Below are 23,331 nucleotides of genomic sequence, written 5' to 3' on the forward strand. Positions count from 1 at the left end.
TCTGTGTAACCCTGGCTGTCCTGGAACTCAGATTCCCTCTCCTCTACCTTCTGAGTGCTGGGATTAAAGGAGTTCACCCCCATGCCTGGGTCCCTTTTTTTTTTTTTTTTTTTTTTTTAATTTACATTTTTATTAAACAATGTTTGTGACTGGGGATTTTATATATTTGTACTCCTTCCAAATAAGACTGTCTACTTCCACCACTCTGGTTAGGCTATTTTTTAAGACAGATATTGAGGAGTCCAGGCTGGCCTCGATCCTGCTGTGTTGCAGAGAATGACTTTGACGTTCTGGTCCTTGGATTTACGCCTTCTCAGGGTTGGAAACTTCCTTTGTTTACCTTACTTGCTCTTTCATGAAATCTGTAATTGATAGACTTTTTCTAAGCAGGGAAATCAAAAAACGATGAAGAAATTAGAATGAAGAAATTATGGTTTTTTTTTTTTCTGATCTTTATGTTTTTGTTCTTCTTTGACATACTGTTCTATAATAGACACAAGTTCAGTACCAACAGCAGCATGAACAACAGAAAAAGGATCTGGAAGCCCTCCATCAACGAAATATCCACCAGCTACAAAACAGATTGTCCGAGTTAGAGGCAGCTAATAAAGAGCTCACCGAGAAGAAGTATAAAGGAGACGCGACTGTCAGAGAACTAAAGGCGAAGCTTGCTGGTGTGGAAGAGGTATGAGTGCTGGCTGCTGTTGCCAGGTCCCTTGGCGTTACTGTGGTTACCGTGCTGCTCAGTGGCTGCTGTTCCCTTGGATGCTCTGCACAGAACTCTTGGCACTACAATGATCATCTCACTGCGGAGAAAACAGGGAGTAGCAAATGTGGTGACAGAGCTGATTCAGGACGGAACGGAGACAGACTGTGTGTTTTAGTTTGGAGTTGGAAATTTCACAGGAGCAGCCCTCAGATTCAGTTCCTTTTAATATTGCTGCAGTGTCTGTGTGTCACAGTGTTGACAGGTTTAGTCCAGCAGCTCTATGAAGCGGAATGGCCAGTGAGGATACTACTGCTAGACCGTAGCTGTTGCTTACTGAGCGTGTGCGAGGTAGCAACAGACACTGTGGAAGTGACTTCCAGAAATGAACCCCATGCTTAGGTACCACCCTTAACCTCATTGCAGAGACGCTGCGGCTGCAGCACAGAGCTCTGTTGTCTGCTTGCTCCAGCCAGGGAGAGGATTGTAACCCGCCTGTGATTTGCCTGTCTTTCTTTCCAGCACACAGAAATGTTTGTTTTGCCCTGCTGGGGTTTAACCCAGGGCCTTCTGCACACTTGGCACGTGCTCTGCAGTGAACTTCAAACCTTGCACATCAGAGAGATGTAAACAGTGTTGGTGTTTGCCACAGCACGTGTGTGGTGCCTTGGCACTAATGATCGTCTCTATCAGTAGAAGTTATTTTCAGATTTATTTGTATGTGTTTTGAGACAGGGTTTTCTGTGTCCCTGAGACTGGCTTCAGACTCATGATCTCAAGCCAGCTTTGCCTTACTTAGTGGGTGGACCAGACACTTGTGCCATTATTTCTGATTTTTGTTTGTTTGCTTTGTTTTTTGAGATAGAGTGTGTATTCCTAGAAGTCCTGGAACTCTGTAGACCAAGCTAGCTTGAAACTCAGATCTGCTTGCCTCTAACTCCCGAGTGATGGGATTAAAGGTGTGTGGCACCACACTTAGCTTGTTTCTGGTTGTTAAGGTCTTTGTATTTACCAACAGAGATAATCAACGTTCTATTTCATTATAATGTTTAGAAGCTAAAGCTCCACCTATTTTATGTATAGATCCTTGAAACATTTTGCATCACCAATAGATGTGTATGTGGATTTATATCCTATACCCTTCCTGTAGTAGTGCGGCATTTCTGACTTCACACTTGATACCTTGGTAGGCCAATGGCTTCATTATAATGCTATATGATTTCTTCCATCTAAATCCCCAAACTAGCCAGTGTGTTAACAATCTTATTATGTTGTTTGTTTTTGTTTTGGGGATTTTTTTTTGGTTTTGGTTTTTCGAGTGAGAGTTTTCTGTGTAGCCCTGGCTCTGCCCTGGAACTCTGTAGATAAGGCTGGCCTCAAACTCCACAGGGATTCTCTCTCTCTCTCTCTCTCTCTCTCTCTCTCTCTCTCTCTCTCTCTCTCTCTCGTGCAGGGATTAAAGGCTTGTGCCACCCCCACCTGGCAATTACGTTTTTATATAAGCTCACTGTGTTAGTTATCTTTGTACCAGTGACAAAATATTACATGAACAACTTAAGGGAGGGGGCATTTATTTTGGCTCACCATTTCAGGAGCTTCATTTTGGCTGTGCATAGAATTCAATGCAATGTAGTTGGGGCATGTGGTAAAGGGGGCTATTCATTTCACATGGACAGGAAGTGGTTGAGGGAACTGTGACAACACAGGGACATCTCCCAATACAGAGCCTCCAGCTTGAGATGCAGCCTGTGGGGACATTTCCTGTTTAAGCTGTAACTTCACATGGTCTCTTCCAAGGTTTGCAGAGCACCTATGGAGAGTAGCTTCTGCCTGAGGAACCTTGCTTTATCACTGAGGGTTCGGTTTCATAACTGTGTGAGGTTAAACCTTGAAGGCAGTAGTGTCCTACAGTGATTATCATTTATTGGATATTTACTGTGTGCAGTCAGTATGTTAGGCAGTTTACATAAGGATTTTTGAAGTATTTGGGGGGATTTATATGTTAGACCACTGGTCTTTTGCTACCAGATACCAGGCCATGAATCTCTGCAACCCTCTGTGGGACAGAATAGATAAGCTTGTCCTGCTTGTGGTCTTGCAGACTTCCCCATTTACAGCTTCGAGACAAGATTATGGTCCTCCTTAGTGCCTGTTTTCTTACCCCTTGGCACATAGGCCAGGCCAGACTGAAGCACATGCTATGAAGGTTGCTCACCCCTTGAAAACTATCAAGAGACAGAACCTGCTTTGTTCTTGAGAACTACAAGGTCTGTCTCTCCTGTCCAGGTCCCTACCATGCTATAGCTGGCAGCTGTCTCTTCCCAGTCTAGCTCCCTGAGGACTTCTGTCTGTCTGTCTGTCTGTCTGTCTCTCTCTCTCTTTCTTCAGAACTGTCTCCCAATAAAGCAAGGGTGATCTCATGTCTGTTCCTTCCCAGGAATCTGCATTAAATATTATTTACAATTTACTTCTGTGCATGTGTTCTTAAAATGAGTACAGGCATGTCAAGACAACCTTACAGATGAGGACACTGAAAGGAGTAAGTTTCCCCAGTTGCCCAGTACATATGTTCTCATTTGAAGTCAAGTCTGTCTGAAAACAAAGTCTGCTCTGAAAACCATTGTTGGGCACCAGAAAGTTATCTTAAATGATTTTTGTTAAAACATCTCCCTAGGTATTACTTACTGGATTTAGATTAGTTACAGTTGGGATTCTGTTAGCTTATTGAGAAGTGATTTATTCTAGATTGTTTTGAGACCTATTTTTAGTTAACAGTTATTTGCTTTTTTTCCTTGCTTTAAATATAAACCAAAGGAAAAAATCAGAAAAGTTAACATATTTATTAACATAGAAAAAAATCTATCTTCAGGGCTGGAGAGATGGATCAGCAGTTAAGAACACTGACTATTCTTCCAGAGGTCCAGAGTTCAATTCCCAGCAACCACATAATGACTCACAACCATCTGTCATGGGATCTGATGCTCTATTCTGGTGTGTTTGAGGACAGCTGCAGTGTACTCATACACATAAAATAAATACATCTTTAAAAAATAATTTTAATATAAGAAGTAGATAATGAACTTACATGGTATGGGCTAGAAAGATGGCCCTGTGGTTGTTGAGAGCACTTGTTGCTCTTGCAGAGGGCCCAGGTTCTATTCCAGCACCCACATGGTAGCTCATAATCACCCATAAGTACAGTTCCGATTTGCCGCCCTCCTCTGGCCTAAGCACCAGGCATGTATGTGGTGCATATACACACATGCAGGAAAGATACTCATACACATAAAGTAAAAAGAAATCTTATTAAAAAACTGCACAGTATCAGCTCCCATTCTAAAAATCCATACCTATAGTCAATCAGAAAATACTAATTCTACAGCCATAGCTCCCACCCCTGGCTACTCTTAGATTCAGTTAGTAAGTTACAAAATTCTTGTTATAAATTTTAAGAAGTTATGGTATTTTTTTTCATAAATCAGAATTGTTTCATCTTCTCCTTGGCATATTTGAATTAATAGTATGTTTTACAGTTGTATCCACATCTATAATTTATATCACCGGAGAGATTTTCATGGCTTTCATAAAACATACTAGAACCTCAAAATTAATAAAAGCTGCTTTTTGGATTGAGATAAAAGATTTATGTAGTTCAGGCTAACCCCAAGGTTATAGTGATTCTGCCACAGCCCCTGAGCGCTGTGAAGAGAGACACCACTGGCCTAGCCTTGAAGACATTTTTGGCTTGGTAATGAGGTTTCATTTTGCTTTGTTTCTATATTTTATTTATTATTTTTTATGTGTATGAATGTTTTGTCTATATGTATGTCTTTACACCATGTGTGTACCTCATATCTGTGGAAGCCAGAAGGCAGTAGATTTCCTGGGACTCAGTTACAGACTGATGTGAGCTGCCATGTGGGTGCTGGGAATTGAACTGCATCCTCTGGAAGGGGAGTTGGTGCTTTTCTCCAATGAATCATCTCTCAGGCCCCAAGACACCTTAGTTTTAAATGACTCAACTGGATCATTGTCCTTTTACATGATGCATAATAATTCCTTCCCTAACCAACCTTCAGGAGCTGCAGCGGGCCAAGCAAGAGGTCCTTTCTCTGAGAAGAGAGAATTGTACTCTGGATGCCGAATGCCACGAGAAAGAAAAGCAAATTAACCAGCTACAAACAAAAGTGGCCGTTTTAGAACAGGAGATCAAAGATAAAGACCAGCTTGTTCTGAGAACAAAAGAAGCATTCGATACAATCCAAGAGCAAAAGGTCTTTTGTAAAAGTTTAAAAATAAATAGATCACATTTCTGACATGTACTGGTGAGGCTTCCCATGAACAAACACAGTGTCTTACTTGTGTTCTGTTTTTTCTAGCAGGTGGCTTTAGAAGAAAATGGTGAGAAAAATCAGATACAACTGGGCAAACTTGAAGCTACAATAAAATCATTATCAGCAGAACTTCTAAAGGTTCGCTTTGAAATGTTTAGCCAAATATTAATATTTCATTTGGTTACATGACTATTCATATGAGTCTTTCTCGTAGGCAAATGAGATTATCAAGAAGTTACAAGGAGATCTTAAAACTCTGATGGGTAAATTGAAACTGAAGAATACAGTTACTATTCAGCAAGAAAAACTATTGGCTGAGAAAGAAGAAATGCTACAAAAGGAGCGAAAGGAATCACAGGATGCTGGGCAGTCTCTTCGAGCCAAAGAGCAAGAGGTGGTCACTGCCCCTGTTGTGTGCTAGGATTGCTTTGTGCAGTTAGCGAGCTTCCCCACATAGACCGGAGAACTTGAGCTTGGTTGTGTGAAGGCGGTTGTTTGTCCTTTCCCTCTCCCCACCCCCCCACCCCCACCCCCGCTTAAGCCGAACCCCACTGGATAAAGTAGATGTTGATAACCCATTTTAGTTGCAAAGTTAGTCATCAGTACCCCAATGCCATGTCCTCATATGTGCAGAGTGGGTAGGTGTATACACTTGTAATTAACTATTTCATTACAAGTTGAATTGGCTTCTTCATTCTCCTTTAGCTGTAGTACTAAAGAGGCACTGACTTAACAGTATGCGTTGTGTTAGTCTAGCTTCACGTTGCCTCATTCTGATGATGATATTGCAGGTATGCAGATTACAGGAACAATTAGAAACTACAGTTCAGAAACTCGAAGAAAGTAAACAACTTTTGAAAAATAATGAAAAATGTAAGTGATGTTATATTTTTCTGTAAAGAAGGCTTATAATTTTGTTAACTTGAATTTTTTATGTGAATTAGTAAAAATGCAGGCAAATGAAAATATCGTTTTATAAATAATTTCTGTTTTCAATTTTTTCTTTCTTTCTTTCTTTCTTTCTTTCTTTCTTTCTTTCTTTCTTTCTTTCTTTCTTTCTTTCTTCTTTTGTTGTTATTTTGTTTGTTTTTGAGTCAGGGTCTCCATGTGTAGCTCTGGCTGCTTCTTGCCTCCTGAATACTAGAATTAAAGGCATGTAACACCGTGCCTGGCAAGGTTAAACTTTAATTGAACGTTTTCTCAGTTCCAAGACTTCAAATTGTGAACTTTACATGTCTGAAAGATACTGTTTAGAAGCAAAAGCTGTCAGAGATTTTGAGTTGCACAAGTCCTTGGGAGAGCAATAGAATAAGAAGTCCCATGGGGCTCTTGATAACATTAGCATCTTTAACTAGAAAGTATATTCAAGCTTACATTGTATGACCATGGTCTAAAGCAGCTATAGAAACTGAATACTACAGAAAACTACTTCTAGCTGTTATAATCTTGTACACTTGTGATCTGAACCTTTGAGCAACTGAGGCAGAAATATCATTAATTGTGGGCCTGCCTGAGCTTCCCTGAGACCTGTCTGAAAAACAAACAAACAAACAAACAAACAAACAAACCAACTGAAGGGAAAAGAGTGCTTAGAGTAAAGTATTTGAAAAGTAAAAGCTAAAATAAAATTCTTCTGCTTCTTATTCCTCTATGTAAGTAATCACATGGCTAAACAAAGAGTTAAATGAAAATCAGCTGGTAAGAAAGCAGGACACATTGGCAACCTCGGTTACCCCACATTCTACTAGCAACAACACCATCAGAAGTGGGCTCTCTCCCAACCTGAATGTGGTAAGCATGAGAAGGGGGTGATGCTCCGCAAAGCCGACAGTTACTCGGTAGGGGGTGATATATACTGCCCTTGACTGCAACTTAGACATACGTGTTCTTAAAGAAGAGCCCTTCAGGAGCACTCTTCGTGCCTTTACATGATTGTGAGTATATTCTCATATGTATGCAGTTATAAAGAGTGAAGGGCATACTTTATAAATAGACTTTTCTTTAGAAACCATTATTGAAACAAAAATACACACGAACATGCACACACAAAGAAAAGATTGTTTTGATAACTTTAAGCAGAGAAAATTCAAGATTTAGACTGCTAAGTTTGGAACTATTATAAAGAAAAGCCTACACTGATTCGATAGCAAACTAAAGGGTTGTGTAGCTTTATTAACATGGATTTGTTGGTTCTAGAGTCTGAGTGAGCATCATGAGATAGACATTTCTAGCTTCCCACCCCCCCCCCCAAGGAATGGGGGGTGGGAGAAGAAAGGCAGCTCTTTATCCAGGAGGTGGCCTGGCATTGTGGGATGGCAAGTCTGAGAGGGCTGTGCACTTGCTTATTACAGCTAAAGACCTAGGCTCTCCTCCTGAACATAACAATTACAGAGTATCATCATCAGATGTGGTCTTGTGATGAATCGACATAAATACAAGAACACCCTTCAGTCATAGCTGAACACAGAAGTTTGCTAGACTACAGAAAGGACCTGACAGCTTTCTGTCCTGGCTGATGCTTGTAGCTGTCGCTCCTCTAAGCATTTTTCAACTTGTCTGTTTACAGAAACTAGTACTGTTTTTACCCAAGCTGGTAAAATTCTTTTCTTTCTGAGTAGACTGTGGATGGCTCCTCTTACTCTTCCTCACACCTCCTGTCAGTGAAACTGGATACATCAAGGGCCTCGGGAGTCTGTGGTAGCCCCATTCATTGGCAAGCCAGCCCAGTAGCTTCTTTGACCCATACTTGCAAAGCTGGTCTGGAAGACCCCTCAAGGTGGACCACGGAGATATCCCCTCCTTTGGTTATTAGACAGCAGAATGCTGGGTGCCTTGCTAGAGAAAATTGGCCTCTGAGATACTGCTCTTAACTAGTAATTATTACCAGCAAACACTAAAACCTTCTAGGGCAGCAAATACTTGATTATAATTTAGAAATATTTCTCATCTTTTTTATATTTTGCTTTTTAGGTTGATAGACTAAATTACCCAAGCTGTGGACTTGGCTATCCTGTCTCCTCTGCATTTACATTCCAGAATGCTTTTCCTCATGCAGTAGCTGCCAAAAACACCAGCCACCCAATCTCTGGACCAAAGGTAGCCAAGTGCTAGATAATGTATTAGATGAATGCTATATAGTATATGGTTAAAGTATATGCATATAAAGTATATGTAGTATATGCGTGCGCCAGATGTCTGCAGCATCCCTGCAGCTTATAAAGCCTGGCATCGGTCTGTAGCATCTCATCCCGCTCGCCTCTCCACTCTTGCTCAGGGTTTTACTAAGTCCGCAAGCTGAAGAGAGACTGCTAAGGTCACAGATTGGCGTCATTTCTTATTCATGTTTGTAGGGCAGGCTTAGAGCAGCAAATTCTAAAGGAGACTTTTGTCCATGCTTCTCGAGTGGTACATGAGAAGCCGTCCTCTCCCACTTGATTTGCTAGCAAATATTTTCTTTGTATTCAGTTTATGTCTTGATCATCACTGTTACAATTAATATTTTCATGCCTAGTTGCAGGTTCTTTAATGTATGGGCAAAATGGGCAGTCTCTGCTGTTTGTCTTGTTGTTTGGAGATGGGTCTTACTATGTCGTTCTGGGTGACCATCTTCCTGCCTCTGCTCCCAGGTAGCTAGAATTAGAAGGATGTGACACTGTCTTCTGGCATCTGACTCTGACTCTTAAATTACATTTTGTTGTCTGTGTGTCTGTTGTCTCCCTCTGTATGTATATGTGTGTGTGTGTGTGTGTGTGTGTGTGTGTGTATGTGTGTGCTCGCATGCATGTGAGTGTGTGTATGTGAGTGCGTGCGATGGTGGGGCGTTCAGAAGACAATTTGTGGAAATCAGTTCTCTCCATCTACTCTTTAGGATCTAGTGATTGAGGTCAGTCCTCAGGCTTGGTCACAGGTCCTTTGTTCAGTGAGCTGTCTCACCGCCCCTGCCTCTTTCTCCCCCACCCCCACCCCCCAATTTGTTTTCTTCTCAGAACCTCTTGTATTATGATCTCTGTATTTTCTGTTTTAAAGATTTGTTTTTATTCATGTGCATATTGTGCCACATGTGTGCCAGTGTCTGTGGAGGCCAGAAGAGGGTATCTTATCCCCAGAGCTGGAGTTAAAGGTGGTTGTAACTAACCCTGGTGCTGGGAAACATGTTCTGAACCTTTGCAACAACTCAAGTGCTGTTAACTGCTGCGCCACTTTCTCCAGCCCCTCCATACTTTTTAAACCATGAACCCTCAAGAGTAAAAACCGAAAAAAGCATATAAGTTGAATATTTTTCCTAAGAGTATCTTTCTTTGTGAGTTATAGCCATATCCAATCCCAAACAACTATGTGGTTTACAGTATACTTCATTGCTTCAAGAAAGAGGATGGAGAGTGAAAAGGTCAGCTCAGGAACCTTGAAAAATTCCACCAGACCCCTCCCCTCCTGGAAGGGAAAGGTCATAGGGAACATGGGCACCCCTCCTCTCTGGATGGGAGGGGCTCATGATGTTCCTCAGACCCCAAGGAGGGGGGATCGACTACCACTGGCCACCAGCTACCGGCCACCTGCCAGTAGGGAAGGCCCAGAGCTCCTAGACACATTCCGTGACCATTGGCCACCTACCTCATTCCCTGAAGACCAATCAGTTTAAAAGTCACATTGTTTTGCCAATCACATTGTGCCTAGTGGCTGCTACTTTAAAAACTGTATAAAGGCTCTCCGGATGGGCTGTGGGAGGTTGTTCTCTCTCTCCATGTGCAGGGTGACCCCAGCATGCTGGATCAGTAAAATTCTTCTTGCTTTTGCATCCAATCCGGTCTCCATATTGTTCACTGGTGGAGGGGGGGGGGGAGGGAGAGAACTTAATTTCTCCAGTAAGTTAAGGCTTGCCAGAGTCTTACAGGATGACATGGCAGCAATCCAGCCATGGAATCAGAGGTTAATGCAGAAAGCTCAAAGTCGGCCTGGGCTGGGCATTGTGCTCCACGTCTTTAGTCCCTGCATTCAGGAAGCAGAGGCGGGCAGATCTCCGGGAATTTGAAACCAGCCTATTCTTCGTATCAAGTTTCAGACAGCCAGGGCTACATAGGGCTGGAAAAGAAAGAAGAAAAGAAGAGGGAGGAAGAGGAGGAGGAAGAGAAGGAAGAGAAAGAAGAGTGGGAGTGAGAGGAGGAGAGGGAAGAAAAGAAGAAGGCAGTGACTTACTGTCCACTACCAGCAGTTTGATACTTAAGATCTCCTGCAGCCTTCCAAGACTGAATCCTCAACTTCATTGTAACCATTGTAGTTGGTGAATGGAAGTATCTCATCGTGGTTTTAACTTTCCTTTCCCTAAAGGTTACAGAGTTAGGGCAGGTCTGGTCTAAATAGTAAGCTATGACTTAGAGAACATGTCTCAAAAAATAAAATGTACTGAGATTAAACTCCTTTCATGTTCTCAGTTGCCCTCAGTAGGTCTGTTTTATGAACTACTTTTTTCAATTAATAAACAAAACAAAAGAAACAACCTAGTGGGAGCTGGCTCTCTCCACTGTATAAATTATGGGCATTGAATTCAGGTTATTAGGCTAAGGAGCAAGCATCCCAGTCCGCTGAGTCCTGTTTCCAAATACATAATAAACAATTTCTTCTTGAGATGATGCCTTATTGAGATATATCCTGGACTATGTTCCCCACCAGAAGAAGAATTTGGAAATGTTTTCTGTCAGTTCGTGTCTCTCTCTTTTTCTCATCTATTTCCCTTCACCTCTGTTTTATTTTTGAACAGAGTCTAACCATGTAGCCCAGGCTACCCTTGAATTCCTGTTCCTCATGCCTCGGTCTGCCTGAGCGCTGGGATTGCAGGTGTGAACCACCTTGCCAGTTGGCTGTTTGTTGTAGATGACCTTTTGGATCTTGGAACTTTAAATTAAAGGGGAAAAAAAAACCCTCTTGATTTATTTAAGTGTTTGGATGGTTTCTCTGCTGAGCACACACTTTTCTACTAAGCTACATGCCCAAGCCTTAGTCCTTGATGTTTTTAGATAGGGTCTGCTCACACTGGCCTTAAGTCCATCCTCCTAGCTCCAGCTTTGCACACGTCAGCCCCTCCCACACCACTGTGCCCGCTGAGACTAGACTGATTGCTCTGTCGACTTCATCCTACTGTTGAACCTTGCCATTGGTTATTTTATCAGTTTTAACATTCTGTTTCCTTCCCCTTTTTTGGTCCCTTTCCCTTGGTGCTGAATGTGGAGCCCTGTATATGTCAGGCTTTTCTTTTTTTTTTTCTTCACATCTGTTTTATGAGTGTTTGTTCTGCTTAAAGCACAGTTACAATGGCTGCTTTAAAGCATTTTCCTGCTTTAAAGCATGTTTGTTAGCCGATGGTGTTATCTTTTGTGTTCTTTCTTCAGTAAATTTGCTTAGATTTTCCGGGTTCTTTGTTCAGTAGTTCTGGATTATATTCTGGACAGTGTAATGTGAGAATCTAGAGTATCTAGAGAATCTAGAGTATCCTCCAATTGTAAAGAAGACACTTTTTAAAAAGACGTTTACTTTTCAAGTTGCAGTTTCAAGGTCTGGTTTGTTTCTGTAGACTTGTCTTTAGTGTCAGCTGTTTTTATAGGATTTGCTGCGCCATTTTTATCGTCCCAAATGTGCAATGTCCAGAGTATCTTGACCTGTGAGCAGACCCCCTGTAGTTAGTTTCCAAAGTCTTTGGCTCACTGGTTGGAGTCAGACTGTGCATGTGTAGCTTACAAGGTTGTTTTGTTCTGTGTATTTGGTGCTGAAAATCACAGTTCGTTTCTTAAGTGTGCTGGGTCCACATCCAGCCATTGTGGTTTCATTGTGTGAGATCTGAAGGTTTACCCTGGTCCTATTTGCTCTCAGTACTTTGCATCTTTTCCTTGCCCTTCTTGGTTTGGAGAAGTTACTTTCAAAAATGAAAGAAAGAGATACTTGTGTTTACCTTATTTTGTTGAAGGTGATGTCTTCAATTTCTGTCAATTTTGCTATAAAAAAAAAATCAGTCTCCCTCCCTCTCCCCCACCTGTGTGTATGTTGTGTGTGTCTTATCACACACATCATATTTTCTTCTTATATGTTAATGGACACTTAAACGACCCTGTCTTGACTGGGAGGAACTGTGCTGAAGTGAATGTGGGTGTGCTTTATCTCTTCTGTACTCGGGCTTTGATTCCTTTCCGTACACCCAAGAAGAAAATAGATTCATAGGAATTCCATGTGTACTGCTTTGAAAAGCATCTGTATTGGTCTTAGCAGCAACCGTGATTACTTACATCCTCACCAACAGGGTATGAATTCCTCATCTGTAAGATCCTCACCAACATTTGTTAATTTGTTTTTATTTTGATAATTCCCAATTCTACCTGGGGCAAAAAGTTACTTCACTGTAGTTTTGGCTTCTATTTCTTGGTCCTTCCAGCACATGGGATGTGAGCATGTGTTACCAGGCCAACTAATTCATGGGTAGTTTCAGTCCTATCATTGAGCTAAATGCATTAGTGTTCACAACAGAGTAACTGTTGGGAGAGTCACGTTTATTCTTCACCTTTTCACTTTTATCATGGGTGCTGTTTTGGTGAGGGAAAGTCAGGTTCTTAAGCCTTAAAAGAATAAGCCTGTGCTGTAAAATATAGGCAGAATCTTTATATTATCTTGATTTATCAAGAAGCAAAACCTTGCCACTCAGCTGAGCGCGGGACTGCCTCAGTCCTGCGTTCATGAGCTGTGTTCTCCACACAGGTTCAGTTTAACCTGCAGCTTACGAAACCAAACGCATCGATAGCTGGGCAGCCGGGAGCCGTTGTTGACAGGCCCTGTTCAAATGATAAGGAAAAGTAAGTACTCAATGGCCAGCAGCTTAGTGCTCTCCTCTTTTCAACGTTGTTTTAAAAAGATTTACTTAAGTGTTGAGTGTTTTGCTGTATGTATACATGTACACAACACATCTGTCAGAAGAGGCTGTCAGGGTCTCCTGGGACTGAGGTTACAGGGATTGTAAGCTGTTGTGTGAGTGCTAAGAACCAGGCAGCCCTTCTCAAGGACTGCAAGTGTTGATGCTGCAGCATTTTTGTAGCACTTTAAAAGCCACATTTAAAAAATGTTGGCAGTGTTTGAAAGCCTTGTATTTATCTATGACTGCCATTTTTGTTGAGACAGGGTCTAACTATGTAGCTCTGGCTGTCTTGAAATTCAGTATGTAGACCAGGATGGCCTCAAACTCAAGAGAAATGGCTTGGCTCTGCCTCAAATGCTGAGATTAAAGGTGTGTGCCACCAAGCCCAGCTTATCTAAGATATTTTATGTTGAAAACTTAGAATTATTTTTAGCTTTGAAAAAGTGATTTCTCTTATGTGGTTTTAAATTATATGACCCCCCCCCCCAGATAATATAGTAAAAGATGTTCTTTAAGTAAAGACTGCTTTTACAAATATTTGGATCTGTACTTCTGTCTCTTTTAAAGAGACATGGCATGGTCTTTTTAAAGAGACAAGGCATGGTAGCACACACCTTTAACTCCACCATTCAAGTGGCAGAGACAGATAGTTTTCTGTAAATACAAAAGCCAAGGCTCAGCCGGGCATGGTGGCGCACGCCTTTAATCCCAGCACTCAGGAGGTAGAGGCAGGCAGATTTCTGAGTTCAAGGCCAGCCTGGTCTACAAAGTGAGTTCCAGGACAGCCAGGGCTGCACAGAGAAACCCTGTCTCGAAAAAACCAAAAAAAAAAAAAAAAAAAAAAAAGCCAAGGCTCTACTATGAGACCCTGTCTCAGAAAGAGGGTGGCAGAGATGGTTCAGTGGCGCTCCCCGGAGGACCTGGGTTGGATTCCCACACCCATATGGCTGCTCACAAGCTCTGTAACTCACCTTCTGGCATCCAAGGGTACTGCATATATGTGCACAGACATGTACGCAGGCAAAACACCCACACGTTAAAATAAACAAACACGTGCACAGTTTTTTAATGGTACTCTTGAATCAGTTATCTATTTTTCCTGTCACATGTTACATATGCCTTTGTTCTAATATGGTATGTTGTATTGACTCCAATAAACTCAAGATAATAGTCTTAGCATATAACTTGGTTTCTTCTGTGTTTTCTCATCTCCTGTTTGCTATGATATATATAATCTTACAGTACTCATAGAATTTATTACTCTTCTAGTCTTTATCCCAGTTTTTACTATGAAGTTTGAACTTTTCTAGAAGGAAGATATTATGTATAGACAAGTGTTTTACAGTACTTCAGATTTCTGAAGCTTCAGAATTTTATATATATATATTAGAATAAGAGCCAAGCCTAAAAGATGATTATTTTTCCTTCACTCAGTCTGCAGGTATGTTATGTAGGATTTTTTGTTTTGTTTTGTTTTCTGTACTCCGGTCTCACATGAGCCTTCCATCAAGGGAGGATGACAGATACGGGGCATTGCATCATGTGATCATTTAGGTGGTCAAATAATTTTGTATTAAGGTATTTTAGAACATTTTGATTTTTGACAACTAGGAACATTCAACAGAGAAAATGAACAATAAAGTGAAAATTAAGACAAAAATTGTTTTTTTTAAGTGGCGAAAATTTAGGATTGGAATCCAAATACCTGAAGAAAAGAGAGGATAGCATTCCTCTGCGTGGGCTCAGCCAGAATCTGTTGAGTAATTCAGGTGAGGAGACCGGTGTACTGAGCCAGTGGTACAATGTGCTTTCATTAAATGTGTCTAAGACGAAAGTAGTGACATGTTATGTGTTTTGTCTCTTGCAGACCATCAGAAAGAGGGCATGCTGGGCGCGTTCCAGATATCTTCCAAGCCCACCGTTCTCCCCCCCTCATCTTCATCCTATTTCCCTGGGCAGTTACCAAGTAGTTAATCCAACCCCTTTTATCGCTTGCTGACAGTTTAGGGGTTCAAGTGACTTAACAGACTATTAATAACAAAACCAATTCTTTTCTTGTTCCCGTTAGGTCATTTGGATCCTTTATAATAATACTGCTGCCATTTACAAACTTAGGAAGTTGATAAGGATTCTGAGTAAATGGTATTTCTTTTCTGTAAACAAAACAGAATGTTTCAAAAAAAAAAGTCACTGAATTGTATCAGATTCTTATCAGTTGGTCTGATTAGGGACACTTAATCAAAGATACACCTGCAGAGAATATAAGCTGAAGACTTGTGATTCATACGATCATTTTTATTAGTAAAAAAATTCTTAATTTCCCACCTGAGAGTTGGGAGAGCTTCCACCTATGATCATTGAGCCTTACATTGAGTTCTTATACAACTTCCAAAGTTGGTTTTTTTTGGTTTTTTTTGTTTTTTTTTTTGACACAGAGTCTTATTATTATATAGTTCAGGCTGTCCTGGAACTGGCTATATATGTAGACCAGGCTGGCCTCAAACCCAGATTCACCTGTGTCTGTGTCCCAAGACCTAGCACTAACGGTGTATACCATACCACCAAGCCTGAGTTATACAACATATTTGGTTTGTTATTTCTCCTCTCAGATGGTCTCCAATTTCCTACACACCCAATTTCATGTTCTTTCTCCCTTAACAAGAAAAAGGAAATTAAAATAACCAATCAGTAAGATAAAAATATCGAACCAAAAACAGTGGATTTGACCTTGTGCTAGTCAAGTAAGTCCTGGGTATGGGCATTTGGTGTGGTTGATATACCTAGTGACAGTCTTAAGCACTTTGAGTGAATTTAAGTAATCATAGTAAATTATTTTCTCTGACACATTTGATCTATGAAATAATTTTTATATAAAAATCATTGGGACAGTGTATTTACATGACTGAAGTGCTTTAGTCATCTGGGCGGAGCATAGTTGATCTTGACATTTTCATACAAGATCATCAGTGTAACAACACCATAAAAATTCATGGGATTTTTTTATGATATTAAAATTTGTGCAGGAAAGTTAACTATTGGAAGTTATAACTTTCTCATTATTAAAAACTTCCAAGAATTATTCCTTGGAAATTAAGTAGTTTCAAAATACAAAATGAAACAAAAACCCAAAAACAACCCTCTATAATCTTAGAGGTCTAATTTTGTTTTCTTGTTGACAACAAAGGAAATTAAAATCCCAAGACCCCAAAAATCTTATCTGTAAAATGTACCAATCATGTGATATTCTCAAAGTTTCAAGGGGCTGAAGCGATGGCTTAGTGATGACCAGCCCTAGCTACTCTTTCGGAGGACATGGGTTCTAATTGCAGCACCCCGTGGCAGCTCACAACCCAGAGCGCATCAGGCATGCATGTGGTTTCTAGGCAGAACGTTTATACACATTAAATTTTTTTCAAGTACTTTACACTGTTGAATACATTTTGAGACAGTGACATATTAACTATGAGGGCCGCAGGAAGCTGGGAATCATTAGCCTCACTTTCAGGATGATGGCTGCTGCTGGCTGTCTTCACCAAGGAAGGGCTGTAATCAAAGTTCAGTGATGGTGAGAATATTGCTTTAACTACTTGAAAGCACTTATTCTGGAACGAAGTCTCTTGGCAGCACAGGACTCTTGTAAATACTATAAAATAAACCTAAGAGCTTGTGGCAGGCTTTTGGAAAGGCTTATATATATAAGACATATATAGCTTTTTAAAAAGAGATACCCTCCCCTTACTATTTATAAACCTGTTTCCACGATAGGACAGCTCATCTCCACAACAGGGTGTTGAGCTGTCTCTGTGCTAAGTGTCCACGCACACAGATAGCGCTCTCTGCTCTACCTCCTCTGCTTTTGTCTGAAATTGTTTTATGTTGTATACCTGTACATGTGTTAATAATCAGAATGTTGCTTTTTGCTATTTCTGAAAACTGTGACCGTTGTTAATAAAGCACTGAGACTTGAGTTTTATATGCCAGAAGCATGTTTAGAAAATAAAAGACTAACTGAATGTGTGCTTAGGAAATCAAGCATTTGGGGTTGACCCACAAGCATCATTATTTTTACCTTCAGGCTTTTTGGTTTGGTTTTGGTGAGGTGAAGGCAGCAAATGGATTGCAGAAGGTAAGTTAAGGTAAGAAGATTTGTTACTGTAACAAAGCCTAAACCGGCCTTACAGGGAGGGACTCACAGATCAAGACCTTTTTAAAAAGAAAAAGATCATTAAAATATTTAATTTTATTAACAGAATATTTACATTTGAGACCTTATTTAATCATAGTGAATGCTCCAAGTTTAAAAAGCATTAGGCAGTAACCACACACAAGATGAAAACAGTGTAAACTATACAATACTTTATGTACATTTTTACAAAGTAACACTTTTTTAAATAATATAACTGGACACAAAAATATACACTTTAGAGAAATTCACATCAGTAATTGTATAAAGCTCTCTTCTAGGGTCCTGAAAATTTAGGACAAACATTAGCTCTGTAAATAAAGTGTTACTGTGACAGTCCTGAAAGGCCACTATATATATTTATCTACATATAGATATCACATTGACATTTTCAAGGCTACCAGCTTTACTATATAATTTTTAGATTATGTATTCAAGTGTTGAGGTCCTTATGATTATGCAAATATCAAAAGAACAGTGGTATAAGAAGCAGAACAGATTTAAACAAATTGAGCCAGAACACAGGTGGATAGGCTCTGACCACCCCAATTTGAATTCTACGTGGCTGATCTTTTCATACTTCAGAACAGCAGTGAATAATGTTTTAAATAAAGTTATGGCAAATAAGCTTAAAACATGATTCTGGTTTTCTACAACTTTCACAAGTTCTTTTAAATGCAAACAATTCTTTACCATTTCTTTTCTAGTGCATCTGCATTAAGGCTTTGAATTATTTGACCCAAGATTTTACAATGACTCAGGCTTTACAAGGTTAAAGCAAACAGGTCCATAACCATCCTGCCTACTGTGTCACTGAGCCAGCAGGAGCAGGGGAAGGCTCACCACCTAAGGAAATGGCAGAGACGCGCTGACAGCGTTACAGATAGAGCTTTAATTAAAGATGTGTAATAAAACAGTTTAGTGGAAAGAGTAGTGCTAATATAAACAAAAGGTTTCTTTTTGAAAGAAAGTGTAACATCTTTGGAAAACTGTCCGGATCTTTCTTTAGTTCCCACGGAGTTCATGCAAGTATTTCTTAAGACAATCTTAAAGTACACTGCAGATGGAAATGGAATGTGCATCCAGAACTACAGGTGAAAACTAAGACCTGGGTGCTGAGAGACAGAAGTCTTCCTGATTTCAGTCACACATTCGTGTCCTGGAGTAAGGGTTCTTTGGCCTCTCCTGGCGCTTGTGTACTGTGAGGGTGGCTGTGACCACCACAGTGTTTCCTCCAGCTGCTGGACCTTAGACTTAAGTTAGTGTGTTCCGGAATAAACAAGGCCACGAGCAGAGCCAGCAGTACCGAACAGGCTCCAAAGAGGAAAGGGGGACCTGGGATGATGGAGTTCTGAGGAGGAAACAATAGGTCATTTTTTTTGCACAAATACTGCCCCCACCCCTGTCCCCAGCCTCTAATAACTGCTCAGTGACTGTCTGCACAGATTTGTTCTTTTAAAGTCAATTCCTTTATTAAAGCAATAGCTATAAAATACTTAACTTTTCAGGAGAAAAGGTATTTTTATTCTTATTGTAAAATCCTGCCCACAAAAACTGGCAAAGTGGGCTGGAGAGATGGCTCAGCAGTTACGAGCACTGACTGCTCTTCCAGAGGTCCTGAGTTCAATTCCAGGCAACCACATGGTGGCTCACAACCATCTGTAATGGGATCTGATGCCCTCTTCTGGTGTGTCTGAAGACAGCAATGGTGTACTCAAAATAAATCTTTAAAAACAAACAAAAAACCCAACCAAACAAAAACTGGCAAATTTGGACAACTGTGGGTGGCCTTTAGCACAGAGCCTGAACTACACATTATTAGTAATACACCTGTAGAATAATTTGTTTCAAAAATAAATACAATACTGTTAACCACAAAAATAAAACATTTTAGCCCAAATCATATTCATTGTGGGCAAAACCCTACAGAAACCCTGTTTCTGTTGTATATGGCCCACAATATTAAATAGGCTTGCCTGGGGGAACTGTTGCTTAATCAAGAAAACTACAGAGCTGTTAGTATTGGCTCAATGGTCCATGTGGTTTGGGGTTGGTAATTTCAGTTGGGAAATAAAGCAAGCAAGTCAACAAATGTCCACCATACATTCCATGTGGTGATAGATGGTAGCTGCCAGCACTCCAAAAGTCAGAAGGAAAGAAAGCAGCAGTGTGGAATGGAGATGTGGCTGCCATGCTATTAGGCACAAATTGACAAAACGCGGTTTCGGGTGATTTTTTTTTTTTTTTTTTTTTCATTCTAATTTTGCAAGATGATACTTGGAAGAATAGTGTCTACGGCTTTAGTTATATATTTTTTTAAAGATTTATTTATTATTATATGTAAGTACTGTAGCTGTCTTCAGATACCCTAGAAAAGGGCATCAGATCTCATTACAGATGGTTGTGAGCCACTATGTGTTTGCTGGGATTTGATCTCAGGATCTCCAGAAGAGCAGTCAGTGCTCTTAAGTGCTGAGCCATGTCTCCAGCCCCAGGCTTTAGTTTTTTAAGATTACTTAAGGCCTACTCATGCTACAAAATTTTACACAAAAGCTTTTGTTTTCAAAAGTATCCTTTAATCCAGCCAAATGAGAGTATGTGAATGAAGAATTACCTGTTCAAAGTGATGCTGAGGGCTTGTGTTTGTCCCCAGGTCTGTTCCTGTGATTGGCAGTTCTTTAAGTTCCACATGGAATATGTAGAAAATGAACCCATAAAGGGCTGGTCCCAGACCATTGCACAGTCCTCTGATTCCTGTTATCATTCCTTGAACAACACCTACATGTTTAAAAACAACCATTTAGCACGTTACCCTTTCCTACTCTTTAAAAAACTGCAAATGTGAAATCAACCTAAGTGGAGATTTTTAATGTTATCAGCAACTTACTCTACCTGGTATTAAATGCTACTGAGAAGCCCTCAGTAATGACTGCCCGATGCAAATGCAAGCCCAGATGTAACAGACAGATATAACATAACTAGGTAGCAAAAGCACTTGGCTCTTGGCAGTAAATCAGTCAGGAACTAAGTAAATTAAAAACTCAAACACATTAAAAGCCGTCAAACACAGTTTACTACTACTGAGTGATTCTCAATTTCTCTCGGATCATCTTTGTAAATGAAATTGCAAGCTCTTTTTACCACAGGCTTTTCCTTCCTCATTTTACTAAATGACTGCCACTGTGCTACAACCCTCTTATCTCTCAAAGCCAGGGAATTGTAAGGGTTACAATGAGCCTTGAGGTACCGGTCACAATAGCCCAACAGCAGTGAACCTCAATAGTAGATTAGGACATGAATGAACAGTGTCCCTCAGAGGCTCACATGCTGAACGCTCCGTGCTACTTGGGAGACCCTGGAATCAGAATGCTTCCAGTGAGTCCTTGGAGGGATGAATATCTTTTCCCTGGCTTCATCCCATCTATTCCCTGTCGACCAATATGATTAGTAGCTTCTATCACATGCCTCTACTGACATCTTCCTTCCTTTGGACCAACAATGAAACCAAGCCACCACGGACTGGACTCTCTGGACCCAGTGGCCTATAAATCCTTTAAGATGTTTGTTGACGATGAAAAAGCCACAAACGGCCAAACATTCAATATTTTAGAAAGGACAAGTGACTGATGGCCACTGAAAATTAGTTTCTCAGAACCTGCTTTCGCACAGGCAGCAAACTTAGAACATTATAAAGATACACTAGTTTAGTACTTATGCAAGAGAAAAGCACAGATATAGTAATGTATTCTTTTAAGTGACTAACAGGACCCTGCCCCACTCACCCTGTTGATCCGCGTCAGCAGTCCGTGAAACAAGGGCACTAACAGCTGGAAAGGTGATGCTAGACATGGCTGCCACTGCCCCAGCAGCCCACATCATCCTGTGATCAAAGCAGTGAGACCAACATTATAACGTATTGCTTCTCAATTTTCCTGTCAAATCACACCAAGTCATCCTGACTGTGCAATGGCTGTGTGAAGAAGAGAAGTGTGCTTTCGCTCTTCCTCTATGTGGCTCTGGGCTAGTTAGTTAAAGGTGTAGTTCATGTACACCTACGGCAGCAGCAACTACTTGTTCACAAAAAGTGTACTTTGTTGTAAAATTGGGTCGTTCCAAACCATAACATGGAATATTCTTTGTGTTGGAAGATGAGAAGTTGTGTTGAGGATTATACATAAAATTAATAAAGAAACATCAAGTGTATTTAAACACAAGCCAACAGTCTTCTAAAGTTCCCATGGCTTTGTGATTCATTGTAAAGGTCACTGGTTGACTGTAATGTCAGGAATATGGAGGGTACGTAAGCTGGATGCCCCTGGCTTGTTTGAAGGAAATACTCCACGTTTGTGGGCACCTCTGCAAAGGCTGGACTAGAAAATACATTACCCACTGAAACACATTCTCCATGTTTACTAATACCCAAATCCAAAGAGGAGCTGGGAAAACCATCATCAACCGTCCTGCAGGACAGCAGCCTGTACGCAAAGCTGAGCTGGGTCGTGGCGTCAGGGGAAGTAAGCCGACTGACTGATCACTCCCACTTGTCAGTGAAGAACACTGGCTTTTGTTTTGCTTTTCTTAACCAGGAAAACAAAATATGTAATAAGCTGTCAGGGCTTTGTTGGCACAGATTCCTGTGCTGTTTCCTAGTAACAAACTGATTAGATTAAATGCTCCTTAGAGATTCGATAGCTTAATAATCTCATGGGGAAAAAGCCAGTGTGTAGCCTTCAGCCAGTCTTGGATATATAAATATATGTGGGAAACTGAACTATGTATGCTTAAAGTAAAGCAAGAAACAGATTCAAGTCAATAGCTTAGCTGAAAAGAAACTAAAAGCTCTGGGCTGGGTGTGGTCGAGTTCACCGGCAGAGCCAGCTTGTGAGGCAGAGGGAGCCTTAGCTAAAGAAAAGACAGAAAGGGAACATGTCTCAAGAAGGCGAGCAAGCACCCAAACCCTTTTTAATGGGGCCATGGCTATGGGCAGGCTGCCCATGCCCCTGTAGATGGCCCCACTTCCAGGCCAGGCTCACATAGACAGCACTGTTTTAGACTCTGGGTTAAGTTCACACACACCACATGTTTATGATGCTGGGACAAAGATGTGTTGGGAGAGTTGGAAAAGGATCGGGAGGCAGATGGTAGTGGGCTGACTTAATCAAATTATATCATACAAATAAAACTTTAAAAGAATATAGAAAAATTAAAACATCACAATATTTATACCTACCAAGGTTCTGAACCAAAGCCGTACCATGCCAGCTGCAATATTTGAAATCCCAGACCCAGTAAGATGGTGTTCTTATTTCCAATTGACCTCATGAGTAAACTCAAGACTATGGTCTGAAAGACAAACACAATTATCACAAAGGTTTGGGTTTTTTTTTTTCTCTTTTAAAAAAACTGCATTTATTTATGTATTTTCAGGGATTGGTTTTCTCCTTGACGGCAAGCACCTTCACCTACAAAGTGTTTCTTCCCTCTAATGAAGTAGCTTTAACACACGTGCAGGGTCGGAGCTAGAAAGCCCCAGTCCCTCTAATGAAGTAGCTTTAACACACGTGCAGGGTCGNCCTCTAATGAAGTAGCTTTAACACACGTGCAGGGTCGGAGCTAGAAAGCCCCAGTCCCTCTAATGAAGTAGCTTTAACACACGTGCAGGGTCGGACCTAGAAAGCTCCAGTCACACTTTCTATCTCCTTACTTAACACTTACAGAGGACCACACTGACAAATGCCTCCTGGCTCCTGATGGAGTTGACCATCATCTAATAGCCTGAATGAAATCCAAAGTCAAGCGAGCCCTAGTGGTGCTCTGAATGAGAACGGCCCCAGTCAACCATCTGTTTTCAATACTTGGCCCACTATTGGTGGAACTGTTTGAAAAATATTAGGTATGGCCTTGGAGAGGGATGCCACTGGATGTAGGCTTTGGGACCTCAAACATCCCACCGTTCTCAGAGGCACGCTGTCTCCTGCATGTGGACCAATCAAGCTCTCAGTACTGCTTCAGCATCGTGCCTACTTACCGGCTGTCATGCTCCCCACCAGCTTCTATGTTCTGGAACTGTGAACCCCAGACTCAACTTTCTATAAACTGGCATGGTCATAGTGTCTTATCACAGAAATACAAAAGTAACTAAGATATGCCTCAATGCTATCCTATGGTCACATACAACTTCATCTAAGCCTGCTGTTGAAATCGTGAGGATTCTATG

General features: G+C 40.8%; 2 protein-coding genes across 2 annotated transcripts in view; one reads left to right on the forward strand and one right to left on the reverse strand.

Annotated features, from left to right (window-relative positions):
• The window catches only part of Sass6 (SAS-6 centriolar assembly protein), a 33,223-nt gene extending 17,992 nt beyond the window's left edge, over nt 1-15,231 (forward strand). The window contains exons 8-17 of the mRNA XM_021196438.2: nt 494-685; nt 4,786-4,980; nt 5,089-5,178; nt 5,255-5,434; nt 5,832-5,913; nt 6,698-6,831; nt 8,011-8,136; nt 12,778-12,872; nt 14,606-14,700; nt 14,799-15,231. Coding sequence (XP_021052097.1) covers nt 494-685; nt 4,786-4,980; nt 5,089-5,178; nt 5,255-5,434; nt 5,832-5,913; nt 6,698-6,831; nt 8,011-8,136; nt 12,778-12,872; nt 14,606-14,700; nt 14,799-14,905 — 1,296 coding nt within the window. The 3' untranslated portion in view covers nt 14,906-15,231. The remainder of the gene's footprint in view (nt 1-493; nt 686-4,785; nt 4,981-5,088; nt 5,179-5,254; nt 5,435-5,831; nt 5,914-6,697; nt 6,832-8,010; nt 8,137-12,777; nt 12,873-14,605; nt 14,701-14,798) is intronic.
• A 1,904-nt stretch (nt 15,232-17,135) lies between these two features.
• The window catches only part of Mfsd14a (major facilitator superfamily domain containing 14A), a 31,137-nt gene continuing 24,941 nt past the window's right edge, over nt 17,136-23,331 (reverse strand). Inside the window, exons 9-12 of the mRNA XM_021195488.1 lie at nt 22,345-22,457; nt 20,897-20,994; nt 19,729-19,892; nt 17,136-18,465 (exon numbers count right to left, since the gene is read on the reverse strand). Coding sequence (XP_021051147.1) covers nt 18,259-18,465; nt 19,729-19,892; nt 20,897-20,994; nt 22,345-22,457 — 582 coding nt within the window. The 3' untranslated portion in view covers nt 17,136-18,258. The remainder of the gene's footprint in view (nt 18,466-19,728; nt 19,893-20,896; nt 20,995-22,344; nt 22,458-23,331) is intronic.

This window comes from Mus pahari, chromosome 4 (assembly GCF_900095145.1).
Source record: "Mus pahari chromosome 4, PAHARI_EIJ_v1.1, whole genome shotgun sequence".
Classification (NCBI taxonomy): Eukaryota; Metazoa; Chordata; class Mammalia; order Rodentia; family Muridae; genus Mus; species Mus pahari.